General features: G+C 35.5%; 1 protein-coding gene across 4 annotated transcripts in view; it reads left to right on the top strand.

Annotated features, from left to right (window-relative positions):
* The window catches only part of WDPCP (WD repeat containing planar cell polarity effector), a 407,401-nt gene that overhangs the window by 206,295 nt on the left and 179,820 nt on the right, over positions 1-21,286 (top strand). For all 4 annotated transcript variants that reach the window (XM_058278665.2, XM_058278668.2, XM_058278667.2 and 1 more), the window contains 3 exons: positions 178-787; positions 17,913-18,101; positions 20,821-20,944. In XM_058278665.2, coding sequence (XP_058134648.1) covers positions 178-787; positions 17,913-18,101; positions 20,821-20,944 — 923 coding nt within the window. The remainder of the gene's footprint in view (positions 1-177; positions 788-17,912; positions 18,102-20,820; positions 20,945-21,286) is intronic.

Here is a 21,286-nt window from a genome sequence, read left to right as displayed (position 1 = left end):
GCTAATTGTGCTGTACATGTATGTCTGTGATAGGTGCTGTGTAAAGGTACATGGTGCTCGTGTTTAAGGTGGTAATTGATGGTCTTCAGCTGGATGCTGGATTAGTATACAGACCTATGTATGACAGCTGCAGAAAAACAAAGGTCTATCTGAATATGCTTAATATATTTGTTGTAGGTTTTGAGTTCTATCCGCACAGAATGGGACCCACTGGACGTTCACTTTGGCACGAAGCAGCCTTATCAGGTGTTCACAGTGGAGCATTCCACCAGTGTAGACAAAGAGCCCATGGCTGACAGCTGCATTTATGAGTGTGTTCGGAACAAACTCCTGTGTGTGTCTGTCATCAGAATACCACTAAGATCAAAGGCCATCAGCTGCTGCAGGACTGTTACTGAAGACAAACTGATTCTGGGCTGTGAAGATTCTTCAGTAATTCTTTATGAAACTTACCACAGAGTGACTCTCTTAGCCCAGGCTGAACTTCTGCCTTCATTAATAAGCTGCCATCCAAGCGGTGCCATTCTGCTAGCCGGCAGCAACCAAGGAGAGCTGCAGATTTTTGATATGGCTCTGAACCCTATTAACATCCAGCTCTTGGCTGAAGACCGCTCACCCAGGGAGACCCTGCAATTCAGTAAATCCTTCAGTGTCTCCAGTAGTCTTGTTCAGATGCAGTGGATAGCTCCTCAGGTTGTTTCTCAGAAACCTGACAGTGGGGACATTTATGATCTCCTGTTCCTTAGGTTTGACAGAGGACCTTTGGGTGTGCTTTTATTTAAATTAGGTAAGTCAAGAAAGGCGGTAAGTAAATTAAAGTGTTTATGGTAGTGACATTATAATTAAGGCAATAAAACTATTCTTAGAATACAGATTTTCTATTTGTCACCCCATAAATACGTTTACCTTTGAAACATTTGATATAGATTCCTCAAGAAAGTTTTGTGGATGATTTTCTAAATTATGTATCGAAGAATATACAAACTGCATTAATTGGTCATTATCTCAATTCAAAATCTCAAACTTTCAAATTTGATACCCTCCAAAATAAAATGGCCTACCAAAATCATTCCTGAAGACGTAGGTATGTGAATATTTAAAAAGTGCATTCTATTATGTCTGTTAAAAAGTTCTATGTTTCAGGAATTTTTCTATAAAAATTATTTTAGTTTATAGGTGTCTGGTGCTTCCAAGATTGGAATTACATATAGGAAATGTTTTAAAAGAAGAGAAAGCAGAAGTTTAGTTTAGAATTTGCTGTAGATATCTGTGTAATTTTTGCTGTTTTCAAAAGAATTTATAAATATCTATGAAAATATATCAGTGTATCCCAATTTAGCCAGAAAACTTTTAAATGAAAAATTTTATTATGATTCATATACCTTTAAAAGCATACATTTTGCATTATCAGCTAGACTCTGAAATATATGATATACTTTAAGTAGTTTGGTATCATTTAACATTTTTGAGAGAACCTCACTTAGGTTTAAAAAAAAATAGATTTTAATTAATATACTTTATAGCTACTTGCAAACATAGAAGAATAAATACATTTTAAAACTCCTTACAGAATTTGGCTCTGTGGTACAGAATTTAAGTTTTTTACAAAATTGTACTATTTGTTAAATAGCTACCAATTTACTTAAAAAAAAAAAAAGAATCTACTTGTCTCTGAAGTTGAACACATGAAATAAATCTAGTGTAAATAATTTGATTAGCCTGAAAGATATATTGGATATAATGTGAGGGCTATGTACTTCCTACATAACAAAAATGCAGCTAAATCTATTCATAATGTCAATATTGTCCAAGAAAAAAAAATGATTGGGTCTCATTTATTATGAGAAAATCCAGTTCTACTTTGCCCAACTACATGTTTAACAGTTGTATGTCTCCATACACAACACTAATTAAAGTGGATGTTTGATGTTTGCATGTCTGTTAAAACACACCCACACACCCATACACACACACACATCCTCTAAATTACCCAGTTACCTGTCAAACAGAAGGCTGTCTGCCCACATATACCTAGCTTTTCTTCAGTCTTCCCTTGTGGGCCTACTCACAACAGCTTTGCAAAAAGCACAGTTTTCTCTTCCTATCTCTAGCACATTTGCCTTCTTATTAAGGTAAACAGGCTCTCAGTGTAGGGATTTAGAGGGCTTCCTGCTAATTGCCAGCTTGTAAACTTAATTGGACTGTCTCCCTGGGCACTGTTCCTAAATCAATTAGGCAATGAGTTGGCTGTCACCTCTTTTTTTCCAAGAATGTCTCTTGGAATAGAACTATCCAATAGAAGTCAAGTATTCAAATGAAAAGGTAATAACTTCTGCAACTGACATCATTTAAATTTTATTTTCAATATGACTCTTAGATTTTATAGGATAGGGAAATTTTACAGACTGATAGGCTCTTTCAAAGATTAAAATATGGAGTTTCCAAGGATCTTTTTTTTTTTCTTATTTGCTTATCATTTTTAATATAAGATTAATATTTATTTCAAATTATTTATTTTTCCTGGGAAGAGTGGATTCCATGAAATGTAGATTTCAATTAACAGCCCCCCCCCTTTTTTTTTAAAGAAAATCCTTATAAAAAGTTAGATTTTCTTAGGATCTGCTACTAAATACATCCAAAAAATTTAATATATGAATTAAAACAGTGCTGATTCTGGGTATCCATGTGGAATTTTCATGTCTAATTCAAGTTACTGCACATATAAACAGGTAGTTGCGTGCATAGTTTCTCTACTGGGGAACATTTATGAGAGTTTGTTTCAGTGCTTGTTATGTAAGTCTCTGGGAAATTTGGCTTGAAAGGTATACCTTACAATTTATGAGATAGATCATAGTTTAAGTAGAACACTGTCATATATAAAAGTAGGAGTGGCCGGTGCCAGTATGCTAAGATTTTTGGAGTTTGACTCTTGTATTAAGTCAGTGTCATGTTGAAGGAAGACTCAGTTATAGACTAAGAGCTTCCATTCTTAATCCTGACCAATGGTTGCAGAAATGCATGGTCACAGGGATACTGAAGTTCGTGATCACTGTTATAGAAATAATAATGCAAAGAATATGTCTTCCTCAGGAGGAAGCTAGAGGCGTCATCCTCCCACATGGAAGCCAAGAAGTACTGTTTACATAAAGCAATATGTGTTCAGAAACTCTACCTGACAATCATTATGCCCTATTTCCACATATGTGAATGAGATTAATGTGAAAAAAAGTTGGCCTTAATTAGACTACTGAGATATTAAAGCTCTTCCATTTTCATCACTACCCTTTCCAACCTTTACTTCTCTCTGCTCTCTTTAAACGCACATGATCAAATCGCTGCTCAATCAACAGAGAATCTCATCTTTTAATTTAGAACTTATTAAGTTCATCTGCTCCTCACCAGTCCACCAAACGACAAACCAAACAACAAATGACTTATCTGCATGTACATGGATCTTCCCTCTCAGTTCAGTGGGAAAGGCTCCCTTCCTCTTATCCAAGGCTAGTCCACCACGTGTGCTCTGGATCTCATGACATTCCTTTCTACACTTTAATGCCCCCTGTCTTGTCCCCTAGGAACCATGCTACATCAGCAGATAAACCCAAACCACTCCTTTTCCTACAGCCTTTTCTAATTCTTCTCCCCAAAAATCTCACCCAAAGTTCCTCACCATACCCTCATAGAGAGTTTGTAACCTCTAGCAAAGGACTTTCAATAAATACCATGTGGTAAATACCGATTTCTTGGTTACATTTCTCTACTAAACAGTTATTTTTCCTTTAAACCCAATGCCTAGCACAATGCCTGTTAGATCCTAATGACTAAATATATGCTCAACATATAAAATAGATTTATGGATGAACATATGAGGATTCTAAGGGTTTTAATTTTCACTGTCAACATTTTGATACCAAATCTTAAGAATATGATTTATTTCCAAGTGGAAATACAAGAGAGTTTAGACTATGTACTAAAACTTATTTCCTGGGGATGGGTGTGGGAGGTGTAAAGAACAGGACAGTGAGAAGAGTTTTTTCTTTTTCTTTCCTAATCTTTAGAAATTGCAGAAAGAAGCACTAAATCTTACCCGTTCACCCTCCCTAAAGCTTGCTAGTTGGAAAAGGATTAAATGTTCCAGTGATAGCATTAAAAAAAAACAAAAAAAAAACCACATAAAGCTAACATCCTCCTTCTCATGGAATTTTTTTTTTTAAGATTTATTTTATTTATTCCCCCCACCCCCACCCATTGTCTGCTCTCTGTGTCCATTCACTGTGTGTTCTCTGTCTGCTTGTATTCTCATTAGGCGGCTCTGGGATCTGATCCTGGGACCTTCTGGAGTGGGAGAGAGGCAATTACTCTCTTGTGCTACCTCAACTCCCTGTTCTGCTACATCTTATTTTCTCTCCACTGTGTCTCTTGTTGCATCATCTTGCTGCACCAGCTCTCCACATCAGCTGGCACTCCTGCGCAAGGTGGCTTTCTCATGCTGGGTGGCATTCTTGCGCAGGGCAACATTCCTGCATGGGCCAGCTTGCCCTCACCAGGAGGCCCTGGGCATCAAACCTGGACCTCCTATATGGTAGACAGGAGCCCAATTGGTTGAGCCACATCCGTTTCCCCTTCTCATGGAATTTTGAGAATCATAGGAGAAATGTGTGTGTGTTTCTGCATTTGCCACTTTGTTCAAAACACAAGTATTATAATTTTTCTCTTAGAAGTTTTATAAGCAGTAAGTTTTCTTCAGAAGATTTATTTTCAGTGAGTCATTTCTGCACTATACTTCACCCAAGTGGAAATTGGTAGTAACTTTTACTGGAAAGAGATGTAAGGCACATATTAGATATCTAGTCATGTTAAAATTGGATCCCAGGGGAATAGATGTGGCTTAAGTGGTTAAACTCCCGACTCTCACATGGGAGGTCCCAGGTTCAGTTCCCAGTGCCTCCTGAAAAAAACAAAAACAAATAGCAAGGAAACCAAACAAAAACACCAACTCAGATAAGCTGATGTACCTCAGTGGTTGATCACTGGCTTCCCACATACAAGGTCCCAGGTTCAATCCCTGTACCTGGGTCCCCCCACCAGAAAAAAATTGAGTCCCAGAGGACCTGTGGTCAACCAAGTTGGCAGCATTAAGATGCTCCAAGATGACATTCCCCCACAGAATATTTGAAGAACTGCAGAAAAACTGGCAGGGTCATCTTCCTCAGAACTCTAGAAAACCATTAAAAGTTGCAGTAGTTGGATGAGTGCTAACCAAGAAAAAGTCACTTTAAAAATGGGAGGAAAAATTATGAAAGAATATTGGTTAGTAGTAATATTTTGACAATGCTCTTTAACCATTAGTTAAAAATGTTTAACAACAATGCAAGGTATTGATGGTAAGGTGAGGTATGAGAGTTCTGTATGGTGTTATCTATGTTAGTTTTTAAGTTCACAACTATTACTATGCACTTACTGTTTATGTATGTTTATGTATGAGTGATATACTTCAATAAATTAAAATATATATATTAAAAAATTGGGAGGAAAAACTCATGGCACCCTGGCTAGCCCATTACTCACTGCCTTCCCTGTATGTACTGGAACCATCCTGTGCATTCTGAGTCCTGGGCCTTGTCCTAGAGGGAGCAGAATAACACCTCTGCATACTAGGATGCCTGTATGTTGGTCCTGGTCACTTGGATGACAGCCAGAAAGACTGAATCAGGGAACTTATCTCTGGCTTCCTCTCCCAGAACTTTCCCTATAGGCAGAAGCAGTTTGCAGATAACGAGTAGCTAGCACAATATAAGAAACAAGTCAAAGCAAAGGATTACAGGCTTTAACATACAATCAAACATGGGGGAGGGGTAGTTTATCTCATAGGGAATGGGGAGACATTCTGATTCTTGTAAATTGGGGGTTTCCTAAGATCACAAGGAAGCACAAGCCCAGAGATGAAGGCTCAGAAGAGACAGAGAGTACCCTATACTTCACTTCCACCTTGGGCTGATCTTCTTGGTAGGAGGTTTAGGCTCCAAAGGAAACCACCAGCCAACATAGAGCCAATTTGCAAAGACTCTGAAAGAAAATTTTTAACTAGTTTGTTTCCTTTTGTAACCTCCCAGCACTCAAGGAAATCATATTGCTAGCTTGATATAAACTTCAGGAACAGAGAGTTCAGGGACTAAATCCCAGAGTTAACATTTCAAAATATTATCAGGGATAGTGTGTGAGAAAAAAAAAGAAAAGAAAAAAATTACAGGACACAAAGAAAGAGGAAATGGTGGCACATTCAGAAGATCAGGATACAAATTCAGAAAATTTCAACATTAAGATCAGACTTTGGACATAGGAACAAAGATTAAAAACATGAATTCTGTGTGCTCAAAGAGATGAAGGGAAAAAAATGAAGGAAAAACTAAAGAATACCAGGAAAATGATGAATGGAACAATATGAGAATCTCATTGTTCCAGAAAGAAAATCAAAAACCAAACTGAAATACTAGGAGTTGAAGACCACAATAAAGAGGAATTCAACAGCAGATTGGAGCTAGCAGAAGAAAGAATCAGTTAACTCAAGACAGGACTATGGAAATGATTCAAGCTGAAGAGCAGAACATAAAAAGAAATACAAAAAGTGAACAGAGCCTTAGAGACCTGTGGGACACCATTAAGTGTACCAATAAGCACAATATGGGAATCCCAGAAGGTGAGAAAGAGAGAAAAAAGCAGAAGAAAGAATCAAAGGAATAATTCCAGAAAATTTCTGAAATTTAACAAAAAACGTGAACATATACTTCAGGAAGCTCAAAACACCCCAAACGTAACAAACTCAAGAGAGCCATACCCAGACACATAGTAGTCAAACTGTCAAATTTCAAGGACAAGGAGAGATATCTGAATGCTGCAAGAGAAAAGCAATGAGTATTGTACAAGGAAGTCCCATAAGATTGTGTCATTATCTCATCAGAATCCATGGAGGCAAGAAGGCAGTGATATGAAACATTTAAAGTGCTGAAAGAACATAACTGTCAACCATGAGTTTTATATCCAGCAAGACTTTCTTTCAAAAAGGAGGGAGTGATTAAGACATTCCCAGATAAACAAAAGCTGAGGGAGTTCATGACTATTTGATCTGCCCTATAAGCAATGATAAAGGGAGTTCTTCAGACTGAAAGGAAAGGATACTAGACAGTGGATCAAAGCAGAATAAAGAAATAAAGAACTCTATTAAAAACAACAATATGGGTACTTATAAATGACAGTACTATGGTATTGTATTTTTTTTTTTGGTGTGTTAACTCCACTTCTTCTTACTTCTTACAGGTGCTAAAATGCAATGGTTTGGACATACAATGTACAAATGTATAATTTGTAGTATAAAAAGAAAGGTGGAGGTGGAGGTTGAATTTTAACCCCATGGTACCACAAAGAAAATACATGAAATATATATTCAGAAAGAAATGAGAAGCACCTCACATTGGTACTTACAAAAAAAAAAAATATGAAAGTAGGCATTAACAAAATAATTGGTTTAGCAAAATGGCAGAAGAAAGTACTGCATTATCCATAGATACTTTAAATGTAAAAGAATTAAACTTCACAGCCTAAAGTCAGAGATTGGCAGAATGGATAAAAAAGCATGACCCAACTATATGCTGTTTACAAGAGAGTCACCTTAAATTCAAGACACAAGAACAAGAAAAGGATGGAAAAAAATATATTATGCAAGTAGTAACCAAAAGAAGGCTAGGTAGCTATACTAATATCAAATAAAGTAGACTTTATAAGTAAAAAACTGGTATGAGGGACAAAGAAATGCATTATATACTGATAAAGGGTTCAATTCAACAAGAAGATATAGCAGTTATAAATATATATACACTTAATATTTTGGCAGAGACCCAATATACATGAAGTAAACATTGAGAGATTTGAAGTGAAGAATAGATGGTTCTGTTAATAGTAGGAGATTTCAATATACCACTTTCAATAATGGATAGACTGTCTAGACAGAAGATCAATAAGGAAATAAAAAACTTGATGATACTCTAAATCAGCTAGACCCAAGAGATATATATAGAACATATCACCAGCAGCAGCAAAATACACTGTTCTCTAGAGCAAATACTGACAGACTGGAAGGGAGAAATTGATGGTTCTACATTAATAGTAGGAGACTTTAACACACCACTCTCAGTAATGGATAGAACATCTAGTCAGAAGATCAATAAGGAAGTACAGGACTTGAATGATTAACGAAACCAACTAGACCTAACAGACGTATGTATAACACCTCAGTCAATGAAAACAGAATACACATTCTCCTGAGTGAACATGGATCATTCTCCAGGATAGACCATATAGGAAGTAACAAAAGAAGTCTCAATAAATTTTAAAAATATTGAAATCATACAATGTGTATTTTCCAACCACAATGTAATGAAGCTAGAACAATAACAGAAGGAGAAATGGAAAATTCACAAATATATGGAAATAAAGCAATCAATAAGTCAGAGAAGACCTAGCAAGGGAAATTAGGAAATACCTTGAGGCAAATGAAAATGGAAACACAACATACCAAATCCTATGGAGTGCAGCAAAAACAATGCTGGGATGGATATGTATAGCTTTAAATGCTTACATTAAAAAAGAATAATGATCTCAAATCAGAGACCTAACCTCACAACTACAGGATCTAGACCAAACAGCACCCAAAATGAGCAGAAGGAAGGAAATAACAAAGACTGGAGTCAAGATAAATGAAATACAGAGTAAAAAACAATAGAATCAACAAAACCAAAAGTTGTTACTTTGAAAAGAACAGTAACATCAATAAACCTTTAACTATACTGACAAAAAAGGAGAACAAAATAACAAATCAGAAATGAAAAGCAGCACATTACTTGACCGCACAATAACAAAAATGACAATAAGTGGATACTATGAACAACTGTACACCAATAAATTAGATAACCTAGAAAAATGGGCAAATTTCTAGAAACACATAAACTACCTACACTGATTTAAAAAGAAATAGAAGATCTCAACAATCAAATAACTAGTAAAGAGATCGAATCAGTCAACAAAAAACTCCCAACAGGGAAGTGGACTTGGCTCAGTGGTTAGGGTGTCTGTCTACCACATGGGAGGTCCCTGGTTCAAACCCTGGGCCTCCTTGACTCGTGTGGAGCTGGGCTACATGCAGCGCTGATGTCCACAAAGAGTGCTGTGCCATGCAGGGGTGTCCCCCGTGCAAGGAGTGTGCCCTGTAAGGAGAGCCGCCCAGCACAAAAGAAAGTGCAGCCTGCCCAGGAATGGCACTGCACACACCGAGAGCTACACAACAAGATGACACAACAAAAAGAAACACAGATTGCCATGCCGCTGACAACAACAGAAACGGACAAAGAAGAACACACAGCAAATAGACACAGACACCTGGGGCCAGGGAGTGGGGGAGAGAAATAAATAAATAAATCTTAAAAAAAAAACCTCCCAACAAAGAAATCTCAGGACCAGCTAGCTTTACAGTGAATTTTATCAAACATTCCAAGAAGTAACCCCAATTTTGCTCAAACTCTTCCAACAAATTGAAGAAGAGGGAACACTTCCTAATTCTGTGAGACCAACTTTATCCTCATATCAAAGCTTGATAAAGATATCACAAGAAAAGAAATTTACAGACCAATATCCCCTATGAATATAGATCCAAAAATCTTCAAAAAAACAAAACAAAACACTAGCTAGCTAAATCCAAAAGCACATTTAAGGAATTGTACCCTCATGATCAAATGGGATGTATACCTGATATGCAAGTGTGGTTAAATATAAGAAAATCAATTAATGTAATATATCACATTAATAAACAAAGGGGAAAAACTGTATGATCATCTCAGTTATTGTGGAAAAGGCATCTGACAAAATGCCGCACTTTTTCTTGATAAATGTTCTTAGAAAACTAGGAATAGAGAAAACTTCCTCAGTGTGATAAAGGGCATATATGAAAAACCCACAGCTAACGTGACTTTGTGGTGAAAGGCAGAAATCATTCCTTCTAAAATCAAGAACAAGACAAGAATATCTATTGTCCCCACTGTTATTCAACTTCAAACTGGAAGTTCTAGCTAGAATAGCAAGAGAAGGAAATAAAAAGCATCTAAATTGGAAAGAAAGGAGTGGAACTTTCCCTATTCGCAGATGATATGATCCTATATTGAGAAAATCATGAAAAATCCACAACAAAGCTACTAGAACAAATAAATGAATTCAGCAAAGTTGCTGGGTACAAGATTAACATCCAAAAATTGGTAGTGTTTATATACACTAGTAATGAAAAATACGAATAAAATATCAAAAAAAAGTTCCATTTACAATAACAATTAAAAGAATGAAATATCTAGGAATAAATCCAACCAAGAATATAAAGGACTTCTATACAGGAAACTACAAAACATTGGTAAAATTAAAAGTAATCAAAGAATACCTAAATAAATGGAAGGACATTCTGTATGCATGGACTGGAAGATAAAAACAAATATTGTTTATATTATTAATATGTCAATTTACCCAAAGCAATTTCCAGATTCAGTGCAATTGGAATCAAAATTTCAAGCGCATACTTTGCACAAATAGAAAAGCCATCATCAAATTTACATGGAAGGCTAAGGGGTCGCAAATGGGCAAAGCCATCTTGAAAAAGAACAAAGTCGGAGGACTACCACTACTCAATTTTAAAACATTTCAAAGCCACAGTAATTAAAACAGCATGTTACTGGCACAAAGAGAGACATATAGATAAATGGAACAGAATTGAGAGTTCAGACATCAATATTCGTGTGTGGCCAACTTATTTTTGACAAGAGTGAAGAATAGTCTCTTGAACAAATAGTGCTAGGAAAACTGTCCATGTGCAAAAGAATGAGTCTATAGTTATGTGTTAAAATAGGATATGTAATAGGGATACAAGGATTAGGAGAAGGGGGACCCCTTCCTCAAACCTTGTACAAAAACCATCTCAAAATGGCTCAAATGCCTAAATATTAGAGCCAGAACAATCAAACTCCTAGAAGAAAACATGGGGAAGCATCTTTAGGACCTTGCGTTAGTAACGATTTCTTATACTTTTTCCCCCAAAGCACAAGCAACAAAAGAAAAAAAAATGGATAAATGGGACTGCATTAAAATGAAAAACGTTTGCATCTCAAAGGACTTTATCATGAAAATAAAATGACAGCCTACACAGTAAGAGAATATATTGGGAAACCACATATCCGAGAAAGGTTTAATATCCAGAATATATAAAGAAATCCTTCAACTTAACAACAAAAAGCCAAACAACCCAATTAAAAAATGGGTGAAAGACTTGAATAGCAATTGCTCCAAAAAAGATATACAAATGGCCAAAAAGCACATGTAAAGATGTTCAACATCATTAGCCATCAAGGAAATATAAATCAATACCACAGTGAGATACCATTTCACACCCAGTAGAGTGGCTATTATTAAAGAAAACAGAAAATTGCCAAGTGTTGGAGAGGATGCAGAGAAATATGATCACTCATTCATTGTTGGTGGGAATGTAAAATAGTGCAGCCATTGTGGAAGACATTTTGGAGGTTCTTCACAACATTACCTATAGAATGACTATATGACCCAGCAATTCCACTTCTAAGTATAGACCCAAAAGAATTGAAAGCAGGGACTTGAGCATATATTTACACACCAATGTTCATAGCCACATTATTCCCAGTTGCCAAAATATAGAAGTGACCCAAGTGTCCATCAATGAATAAATGGATAAATAAAATGTGATATATACCTACAGTGGAATATTATTCAGCTGTGAAAAAGAATGAAGTGCTGTTACATGCAACAACTCAATGACGCTTAAAGACATCATGTTGAGTGGAATAAGCCAGACACAAAAGGACAAATATTATATGACCTCACTGATATGAAATAATTAGAGTAAACAAATTCATAGGGCTCAACTGATAGAGCATCTGCCTATCACATAGGAGGTCCAGGGTTTGAACCCAGGGCCTTCTGGCCCTTGTGATGAGCTGGACCACTGCAGCGCTGCCAGGCGCAAGGGGTGCCCTGCCACCCAGGGGTGTCCCCCTTGTAGGGGGGCCCCACACGCAAGGAGTGCGCCCCACAAGGAGAGCCACCCCAGGCGGAGAAAAAAAAGCACAGCCTGCTCAGGAGTGGCACTGCACACACAGAGAACTGATGCAGCAAGATGATGCAACCAAAAGAAACACAGATTTCTGGTGCTGCCAAGAATGCAAGCGGACACAGAAGAGTACACAGCGAACTGACACAAGAGTGCAGACAACAGCGGGGTGGGAAGGGGAGAGAAAGAAATAAAATAAATCTTTAAAACAAACAAACTAGAATACAGACTTACCAGAGGACAGAGTGGGGGTAGGGAGTGGGGAGTTAATGCTTCATTGGTACAGAGTTTGTTTGGGATGATGGAAAAGTTTTAGTCATGGGTGGTTGTGATGATAGCACAATATTGTGAGTATAATTAGTGCTACTGAATTATATATTTGAATGTGTTTAAAAGAGGAAATTTTAGGTTATATTTATGTTAGTAGAATAAATTTTTTTAGACACCCATAGTACTATATAAGACAAGCAGTGAACCCTAGTATAAACTCTTGACTATAGTTAATAATATAATTAATAATAATATCACTTCATCAGTTGTAACAAAGGTACCACACTAATGCAAAGTGTTAATCGGGAAAACTTTGTGTGTGAGGGGAGTATATGGGAACTCTGTATTTTCTGCATGATTTTTCTGTAAACCTACAACTTCTCTAATAAAAATAAAAATTTAGAAATTGGATTCCATACCATTTGAAATGAACTGCTATTTTAAACAGCATTATGCTTTTCTCAAAGTTGAGTGATGATGGATTTTTAAATCAAGGTTTTTCAGGTAAATTGCACCCATTTAAAATGTGTGGTTCAGTGTGTTTTGACATATGTATATACTTGTGTTCACCACCACAATCAAGATATAGAACACTTCCATCATCCCAAAAAAGTTCTATCAAGCCTTTTAATTTATTTGTATGAAGTTATTCATGTTATTCCCTGATTTTTAATGTCTGTAGATCTGTAGTGATGTCCCCTCTTTTATTCTTAATATTGATAAATTGTGTCTTTTCTTTCTTTGTTTTGGCAGAGGTTTGTTGGTTTTACTGATCTTTTTAAGACGCAACTTTGGGCTCATAGGTTTTCTCTACTCTTTGCCCATTTTCTATTTCATTCCTTCTATTTATTGTGGGCTAATATACTCTTCTATTTTTCTAGATTCTTAATATGGAATGCTACATTGTTAATTTTAAACCTTGCTTTTGTTCTAATATAGATATTTAAATCTAGAAATTTCTTCTTAAGCACTGCTGTAGCTATAACTAACAAATTTTAATCTCATGTTTTTGTTTTTATTCATTTCAAAATATTTTCTAAAATATTTTGTGATTTCTTCTTTGACTCATGGGTTATTTAGAAGAATATTGTTTAATTTCTAAATATTTGGAGGTTTTCCAGATCTTTCTCTTATTGACATCTAATTTAATTCTGTTGTGGTTAGAGAACATACTTTATATGATTTAAAAACTTTCAAATTTATTGAAGCTTGTTTTTATTACCTAAATATGCTGTATTTGGTGAATGTTCTATGTGCACTTAAAAAGAATATATTTTGCTGTTGTTGGGTGGAGGGTTTTAGAAATGGCAATTAGGTCAAATTCATTGATAATGTTTTTCAAGTTTTTAATATTTTTACTGATTTTTAAAAAAGATTTATTTATTTATTTATTTATTTATTTATTTATTTATTTCTCTCCCACTCCCCACCCCGGTTGTCTGTTCTCTGTGTCTATTTGCTGTGTCTTCTTTGTCCGCTTCTGTTGTTGTCAGCGGCACAGGAATCTGTGTTTCTTTTTGTTGCATCATCTTGCTGCGTCATCTCTCTGCGTGTGAAGCACCATTCCTGGGCAGGCTGCACTTTCTTTCTCACTGGGCGGCTCTCCTTACGGGGAACACTCCTTGCACGTGGGGTGGGGGGACACCCCTACATGGCACGGCACTCCTTGCGTGCATCAGCACTGCGCATGGGCCAGCTCCACACAGGTCAAGGAGGCCCAGGGTTTGAACCGGGGACCTCCCGTGTGGTAGATGGATGCCCTAACCACTGGGCCAAGTCCGCCGCCTTTACTGATTTTATGTTTACCTTTTTCTTAGTGAATGAGAGAGAAGTGCTGAAATCTCTAACTATAATTGTAGATCTGATTCTTCTCCTTTTAGTTGTCATTTTTGTTTTATGTCTTTCAGAGTTCTGTTGTTAGATGCATTTAAGTTTGCTCTGTTTCTTCATGTATCAGTCCCATTCTTAAAAAGGCACAGAATTCTTGGGTAATAATTTTTTTTTCTTTCAGCATTTTAAAAATGTCTTGCCATTGTCTGCTGGTTTTCTCAACATCTCATGGAAAGTCTGCAATCATTCTTTGTTTCTTTGTACATTATGTCTTTCTATGGCTGCTTTTAAGCTTTTCTCTTTATCTCACTTTTTGAACAATTTGATTATGATATATGTTAGTTTGGTGTGGCTTTCTTTGTTTATCTTGCTTGGAGTTGTATTGACCTTGGATTTGTTAATGTAGGTTCATGAAATTTTAAAAATTTTCAGCCATTTTCTCTTCAAATACATTTTTCTCTCTCTTCTTTCCTTCTTGGTCTGTAATTACACTTTTATTAGATCACTTTGTATTGCCCAACAGATCACTGAGTCTCTTAATTTTTATCAATCTTTTTCTCTTAGTGTTCAGTTGGAATACTTTCTGTTACTATGTCTTCAAGCTGACTGATCTTTTCATCTGCATTGTAATCCCATTCAGTGAGTTTTTCATTTCAGATATTGTATTTTTAGCATTCTGAAGTTCCTTTTTAAAGATATAGATACCTTTAAGGTATAAGATAATTATCTGTAAGATATATATGATATATGTCTTCTATTACTCTCTTATTTATATATGTTTTTCTTTACAAACTTTAACATATTTATAATTTAAAATACTCATCTCCTAATTCTATCATCTCTATTATTTCTGGGTATGATTCTATTGGCCGATTTGTTAGTTTTGGGTCATATTTTCCTGCTTCTTGGCATGAATGGTAATTTTTTATTAGGTAACAGACATTGTGCATTTTATATTATCAAATGCTGGATTTTATTTCTTCCTTTGGATAGAGTTGGACTTAGTTCTGGAAGATAGTAAGTTAAGTTACCAGCTTAACCTACATTTTGATGATTTCAGGGTATGTTTTTTAGCTTTCTTATGGTAGGTTTTAAGTAGCGTTTATTCTAGAATAATTTAGCCATCCTTTTAAGCTGTGATCTTTCTTGTGTACCTACTTAATGTTCAGTAAGGATTCTTAATCCTAAATTGTTAAAACATGAATGTATTCTAGCCTTCTATAAGCTCTTGGAATTGTTTATCTCTTAGCTTCCCTGTTGTTCTTACCCAGGCTCATGAAGTTTCATGCTAAGAACCCAGGGATGGCTTATACATTTTTTGAGTTCTCACTCTGTATATCTCCTTCCATTCTGGTTCTCTGTCTCACAAATTCCTGCTGCCTCAACTTCCTCTATCTTACTTTCTCTTCAAAGTGCTTTTAGGCAAAAAGTAAGGAACCATGAGGCTTTCCTAGTTTGCCTTACTTTCAAAATTATAGTCCTATACTGCCTTTGTCCAATGTTTGAAAACAGTTATTATATTTATTTTGTCCAGTTTTCTAGGTAGTTTAAGGTGAAAGCATAAGCTCGGTTTCATTTACTCCATCATGACCTAAAGCAGAAATTTGATAATGGATTTTTATTTTGTGTAAATAAAACCCAAAAGTATGGCTTGGAAAAAAGCCATAAGCATAGGTCCAAGGCTACAACAAATTTTAGATGAATATTAATAAATCTCATTAATTTGAGCCCTACTAAAGTTTTAATGATTCTAATAAATGCATTCAATGTAAAAATAAATTACTTACAAATATTATAAGTCACAGCATCCCATTTACTTATTTTATTAAAATTTACTTATCTTAGTTTATATATGTATTTATTTATTTTTAAGGAAGTACCAGGGATTGAACCTGGGACCTCATACATGGGAAGCAGGTGCTCAAACTGCTGCGCTACACTTGCTCCCCTTCTCATAGTTCTTAATCTACCCTGTACTTAAAAGAAAATGGACTATCTTTACAATATTTGTCTCCTGAATTATTTGACATTTTAGGGAGCTTAGTGTTTCTCTTTTTGTTTATGCTGATGTACACAACAAAATGTGCTCTCAGAAGTCAAAATATTGTCTGAATTGTCCTGGGCTCAGTTCTTTCTCTTGCTACTAGTGGAGGTATTGCTTAGGGTATAGGTAGATTCAACTGATTTCATATATTTTGTTTCTTGCACAGTTCCTGCAGGTTAATGTCTGCTGCCAAGGAACCACCTTGATTTATGAAGACTTCCAGTGTTGACTGCAGGCTCGTGAAGGCTTTTAGAGAGTAGCATTCATCTATTCTACCAACACAAAAAGAATAGTAAAGTTTTATTGCTTAGTATAGTCAGGGCAATTCTCCAGATTCTGTATCAAGTTGAGTCATGTCAGACACTAGCAGAAGTTCTCAATTTGATGTGACTTGAAGTTAGTATGAAGGGTTTCAGCATCTTTTTCATGAAGTAATACATTTTTAAAAATCCTGAAACCCATAACTATTCTGGTTAAATGATGATAATAATAAAGAGAGCAACTGCAGTAATATTTTATAGAACTTTATATCTTACAAAGTAATTTCACATACCTTTCTCATTTAGTTGTATTCCTATTTGTACTGAGAGGTTTCTGTAGGCTCACATCAATAACATATTTGGCTGAAGAAAAGATTTTACAGTTTGCCATTTCAAAAATATTTTTTAAAAACTTACTAAAAGTCCTAGTACTTACTGTTATTTAATTTAAAAGAAATTATTGGTTTCAAATGAGATCAGTTAACTTTAAGAGATGGTAAAATAAAACCGGAAGAGAAAGTCCCCCCATCCTCCCCCCCACTCCGTGCGCCATCCCTTTGTTTTGGGCTCTTGGTTCTCTAAGATTATAAGTTGATTTTCTTTAATTTTAGATGGATAAACAAATGCATTTATAGTGTACCAAGATATTTTATAATAAATATTAGCTGTAAAGGGGACCAATAGGATACTACTGATTATTTCATACTTCAGTAAAAGAGAATTAACTCTAAATACCAATTTAAAATAAACTGGTATGTGATAACTATGAAGACTCTATCAATTCAGAGTACCCTTTAATAAAAATGGGCTTAAAAGCATTTATATAGTCGCATTATTTCCATGATATTTGTCATGGATATTTGTATTTTTTTCCTGTTTTACTTAATCCATTTTAAGAGCTGAGTGTATAGAGTTGAAGGCTGGATGCAACTTAGAACTAATGAAGCTGATCAATAAAAATTGTGCTCATATCAAAACCCTGTTTTTAATTGAATAAGACAGAGACCTAGATGACTAGTAGGAAAAACACGGTTAGCTATTGTAGCCTGCCTAAAACTTCTTCTCATGGTTACTCACCTTTAGTCTAAGCAGTGTCATAATGTGCTGTATAAATTAGTTAATGTGTGCTGAATGACACATATAAGCTAGATGGAGTTGGCAGGTGGTATTTAAAATGAAAATTTAACCTCAGACCCATATCTCCTAAAATCTCCCACATTTCTAGCACATATGCAATAATGATTACTGTTTATTTACTTGATGAAAAAGTTAACTTTGTTATTTGTTATTCTACTTTGTTATTTTAAAATATTCACCTGGTTTTACATATTTTTGGTGATAGGTATCTTCACAGGAGGACAGCTGGGCCCAGTAGGCATCATCTTCCAGCACATTCACTGTGATGAGATTTATGAGGCGATAAATGTCCTGAGCTGCATGAACTGGAACAGTCTGGGCCACCAGTGCTTTCTCAGCATGAGTGCCATTGTAAATCATCTTCTTAGACAGAAACTCACTCCAGAGAGAGAAGGTCAGACTGGAAATCTATACATAAAGTAAATTCTATTAAGACAGTTATTTCTTGAGGCTATTTTTGAGTGATGTTATTGAAGATAGAAAGACAAACTATCAGTGCTCCATTAAAACTGGAAGGATCGGATATCAAATGATTACTTTCAAATGATACTTATTGTATAGTATTTGTCAGCATAAAGAACAACTTTGCTCTGTATGCTTATGTTGGAACTCAAAATGCAGACATACATTTCAGTTCGTATGGAATATGCTCAGATTTCAAACTTTGATCAAGCACTGTTGTATTCTCTGGGGTCTGGTAGACAAAGGACCTCCTTCACTTTAGAGATCAACATTTTTGGGAGCAGAATTACAGTCCAGGCTTTTACTTGCTTCAATTCTTCCAACTTGTACCACTGACCTCCTGCCTGCTTGGATTTCCCTACCTTTGCTCAAGAAGTAATTTTGCATATAGGAAAGAGATATTTATTGTCAAAACAGGGATAAGACACTGTAAAAAATATATATATATATAAATATATATATGTGTATCTATACATGTGTCATATACAACATTTTGGTCAAAAGGTCCCTCTTCAAGGGGTCTTTTTTTTTTTTCTATTTTCTTTGGATGTTTATAAATATTCTTGCTCCATTTTCTACTTAGAACAAAGTAAGCATAACAATATTATTTAGGTAGACTTCTGTGGGTAACTTTCATTTTGATACTTTTAGAAAGAATAAAGAAAAATCTATGAGAACATGCTCCTGCAGGAAGTCTATATCTTGGGACTTGGCCTAACAGAAAGGCCACAATAAGTATTTATTTAATGTTTGAAAATGCTTTGGGAGGTAGTCCATTCCATATCTGGAGATTCTAATATTCCTACAGTGGGAAAATGCCTAGCACAGTGCTTGGCACACAGTAGGTTCTCAAAGGCTAGTAGTTAAAATTAAAGAGTATAACTTCAAGATTTTCGGGTGCTAAGGAAAGTCTGTTACCGCAAACATGATCTCTTGTATAAGACCCTAAATTGAGAGTTGAAGAAGAAATAGAGAGAATATAAAATCCTGACTCTCAGGACACAGAAATTGCTAGCACCTTAGTGAATTTAGGTTGTAAGATTACTCTTTTGTAAGAAAGAATATTAGAGAATTCACAAATTGGCATTATCAGATCCTTGCCATAATAAAGGATATTTTCAAGGAAACATATTGGGGAGATACGGGAAATGAAAAGCTGTGTGATACTAGGCTATTAAAATAAAAAAGCTTGCATAATGCTGGGTTATCAGAATATGTACATTTTAAGTAGGTATGTGTGTTTGCCTCCATGTAACTGCAAAACACATTTCTAAAACATTCAGTATTCTTCTCTGTTGAGATTTATTCTATCTGAATATAACAAATTTCACATGGTAATTTGTTTTCCTTTTATTAGTGGAACCCAGTGAGCCCTTTTATTTGTAGCAGTGTTGTGGTTATCTTCAAGATCTTCATTTCTGTCTTAAACATCAAGCTGGGCTATCTAATGAATCCATAGCTCTGCTGGGAGTTATGAGTACTCCATGTAGGCTCAAACATTTCAGATGTACGAAACATGCTGTCAAGAAAACAAGCAATGGCAAGAGAATCTGGCTTGTTTTCACAATAGCATTGCTGTATTCCATTTTAATCTAAATTGACTGCTGCTTTGAAAGAAAATACCACTAAAGTTCATCTTACTTTACTGACTAGATTTGAGATTAAAAAAAGAAATTTCAACAGCTTAGCCAAGTCCATAGCAATTACTCTGATGAGGTTTTTAATACTTTCAAACTGAAATATGCCTAAAACCAGAGAGTTTTACTAAATAAGGAATTGTTTATTCAACCCAGTGCTAGTAGCATAAAAATTTGTGGAGTCTTATCGTGAACATATGCCATTATGGTAATTACATAACTTCCAGGTATTTCTGGGAAGAAACACACAGTCCCAAGGGCCTGTCTTGGTAAAATGGTGAAGTAGGCAAAATGTGCCTTTTTACCCCAGGACTGGTACCTCCAACACCAGATATTTAATGCTCACACAGTCTCTTGCACTCTGGCTTATCAAAACCTGCTCACCAATTCTCCTCTCCTAGTAATGGGTCCATTGACTGATAATAGTTTTGACTTATCATTCCTTCCAGGGGTGTTAGCTTTCAAACTGAGACAAAACCAAGATTCTTGTTTTAGGGCAGGATTTAGGGAAGATACAGGAACTTTCACTGTTCTCTTAAAACTGTAATAGCGAGATATTCTCACTCCAATAGGCTGGTTTCATTTGAATTATTTTAAAAACATTTCTACTCTGCTGATTCCAATTCCCAGTAAGGAAAGGCTAGTTTTCTCTTTTCAGCTAAAGAGAGCAAATGTTGGGTACACTGTGAATTGATTTTACTGGAAATACTAGTTCAAACTGTGTTACTTTGATGAGTCACTGTTTTAATTACCCATTTGTGGTGAGAGGTTGGTTCATTATGGATTTCTTCAGTTTTGACAGCTTTTTGTTGCTCAGAGTCATTGTCAGTTTTGCCTCAAGTGAAAGTTTATACACAGGTTTGTTTTTGTACCAGCTGTCATATTTTAATCTTTCCTGCAACAAGCTCACATTTCATCCAAGTTTGCAAAACCTGACTGACTGCAAACATGAGTGTTCTGTTGTAATTGAAGGAGTTCCACTTGTTTTAGTGCTGCTATGTTTGAATTCCACAGCACAGCTTGAGGCAAGCCTTGGAACCTTCTATGCTCCAACAAGACCACTCCTGGATACAACTGTATTGGAATATAGAGACCAAATCAGCAAATATGCAAGGAGATTCTTCCACCACTTACTCAGGTGAATGATATCTTTGGATTGGTTAGTGTTAAGCTAATTACCTATTTCAGGACCCATCTTCTTTAATCAGAATATTCTGTAATATGGTTATCGGTTTTCCAACAGTTCATCTCCTAAGGGAGAATCAAATCTTCTCTTGATATTTTTTATTTAATTTGTTCTTGTCTTCCTTTTCAAGAATATAATTGGATATTTTTTTAGGGCTTTCTAATATTAGTACACTGGAGTAAACTGATACAAATTCCCCTTTAATATGAAAACAAAAATACCAGTGATATAAAGCCACTGTTTAAAATACTTACTTGATTGTGCTCCTAGCACTAGAGAAATTTTTTAGTTTTA

This window comes from Dasypus novemcinctus, chromosome 17 (assembly GCF_030445035.2).
Source record: "Dasypus novemcinctus isolate mDasNov1 chromosome 17, mDasNov1.1.hap2, whole genome shotgun sequence".
Taxonomy (NCBI): Eukaryota; Metazoa; Chordata; class Mammalia; order Cingulata; family Dasypodidae; genus Dasypus; species Dasypus novemcinctus.
Note: the sequence above shows the minus strand (reverse complement) of the source record. Positions and strands in the feature narration are given on the sequence as shown.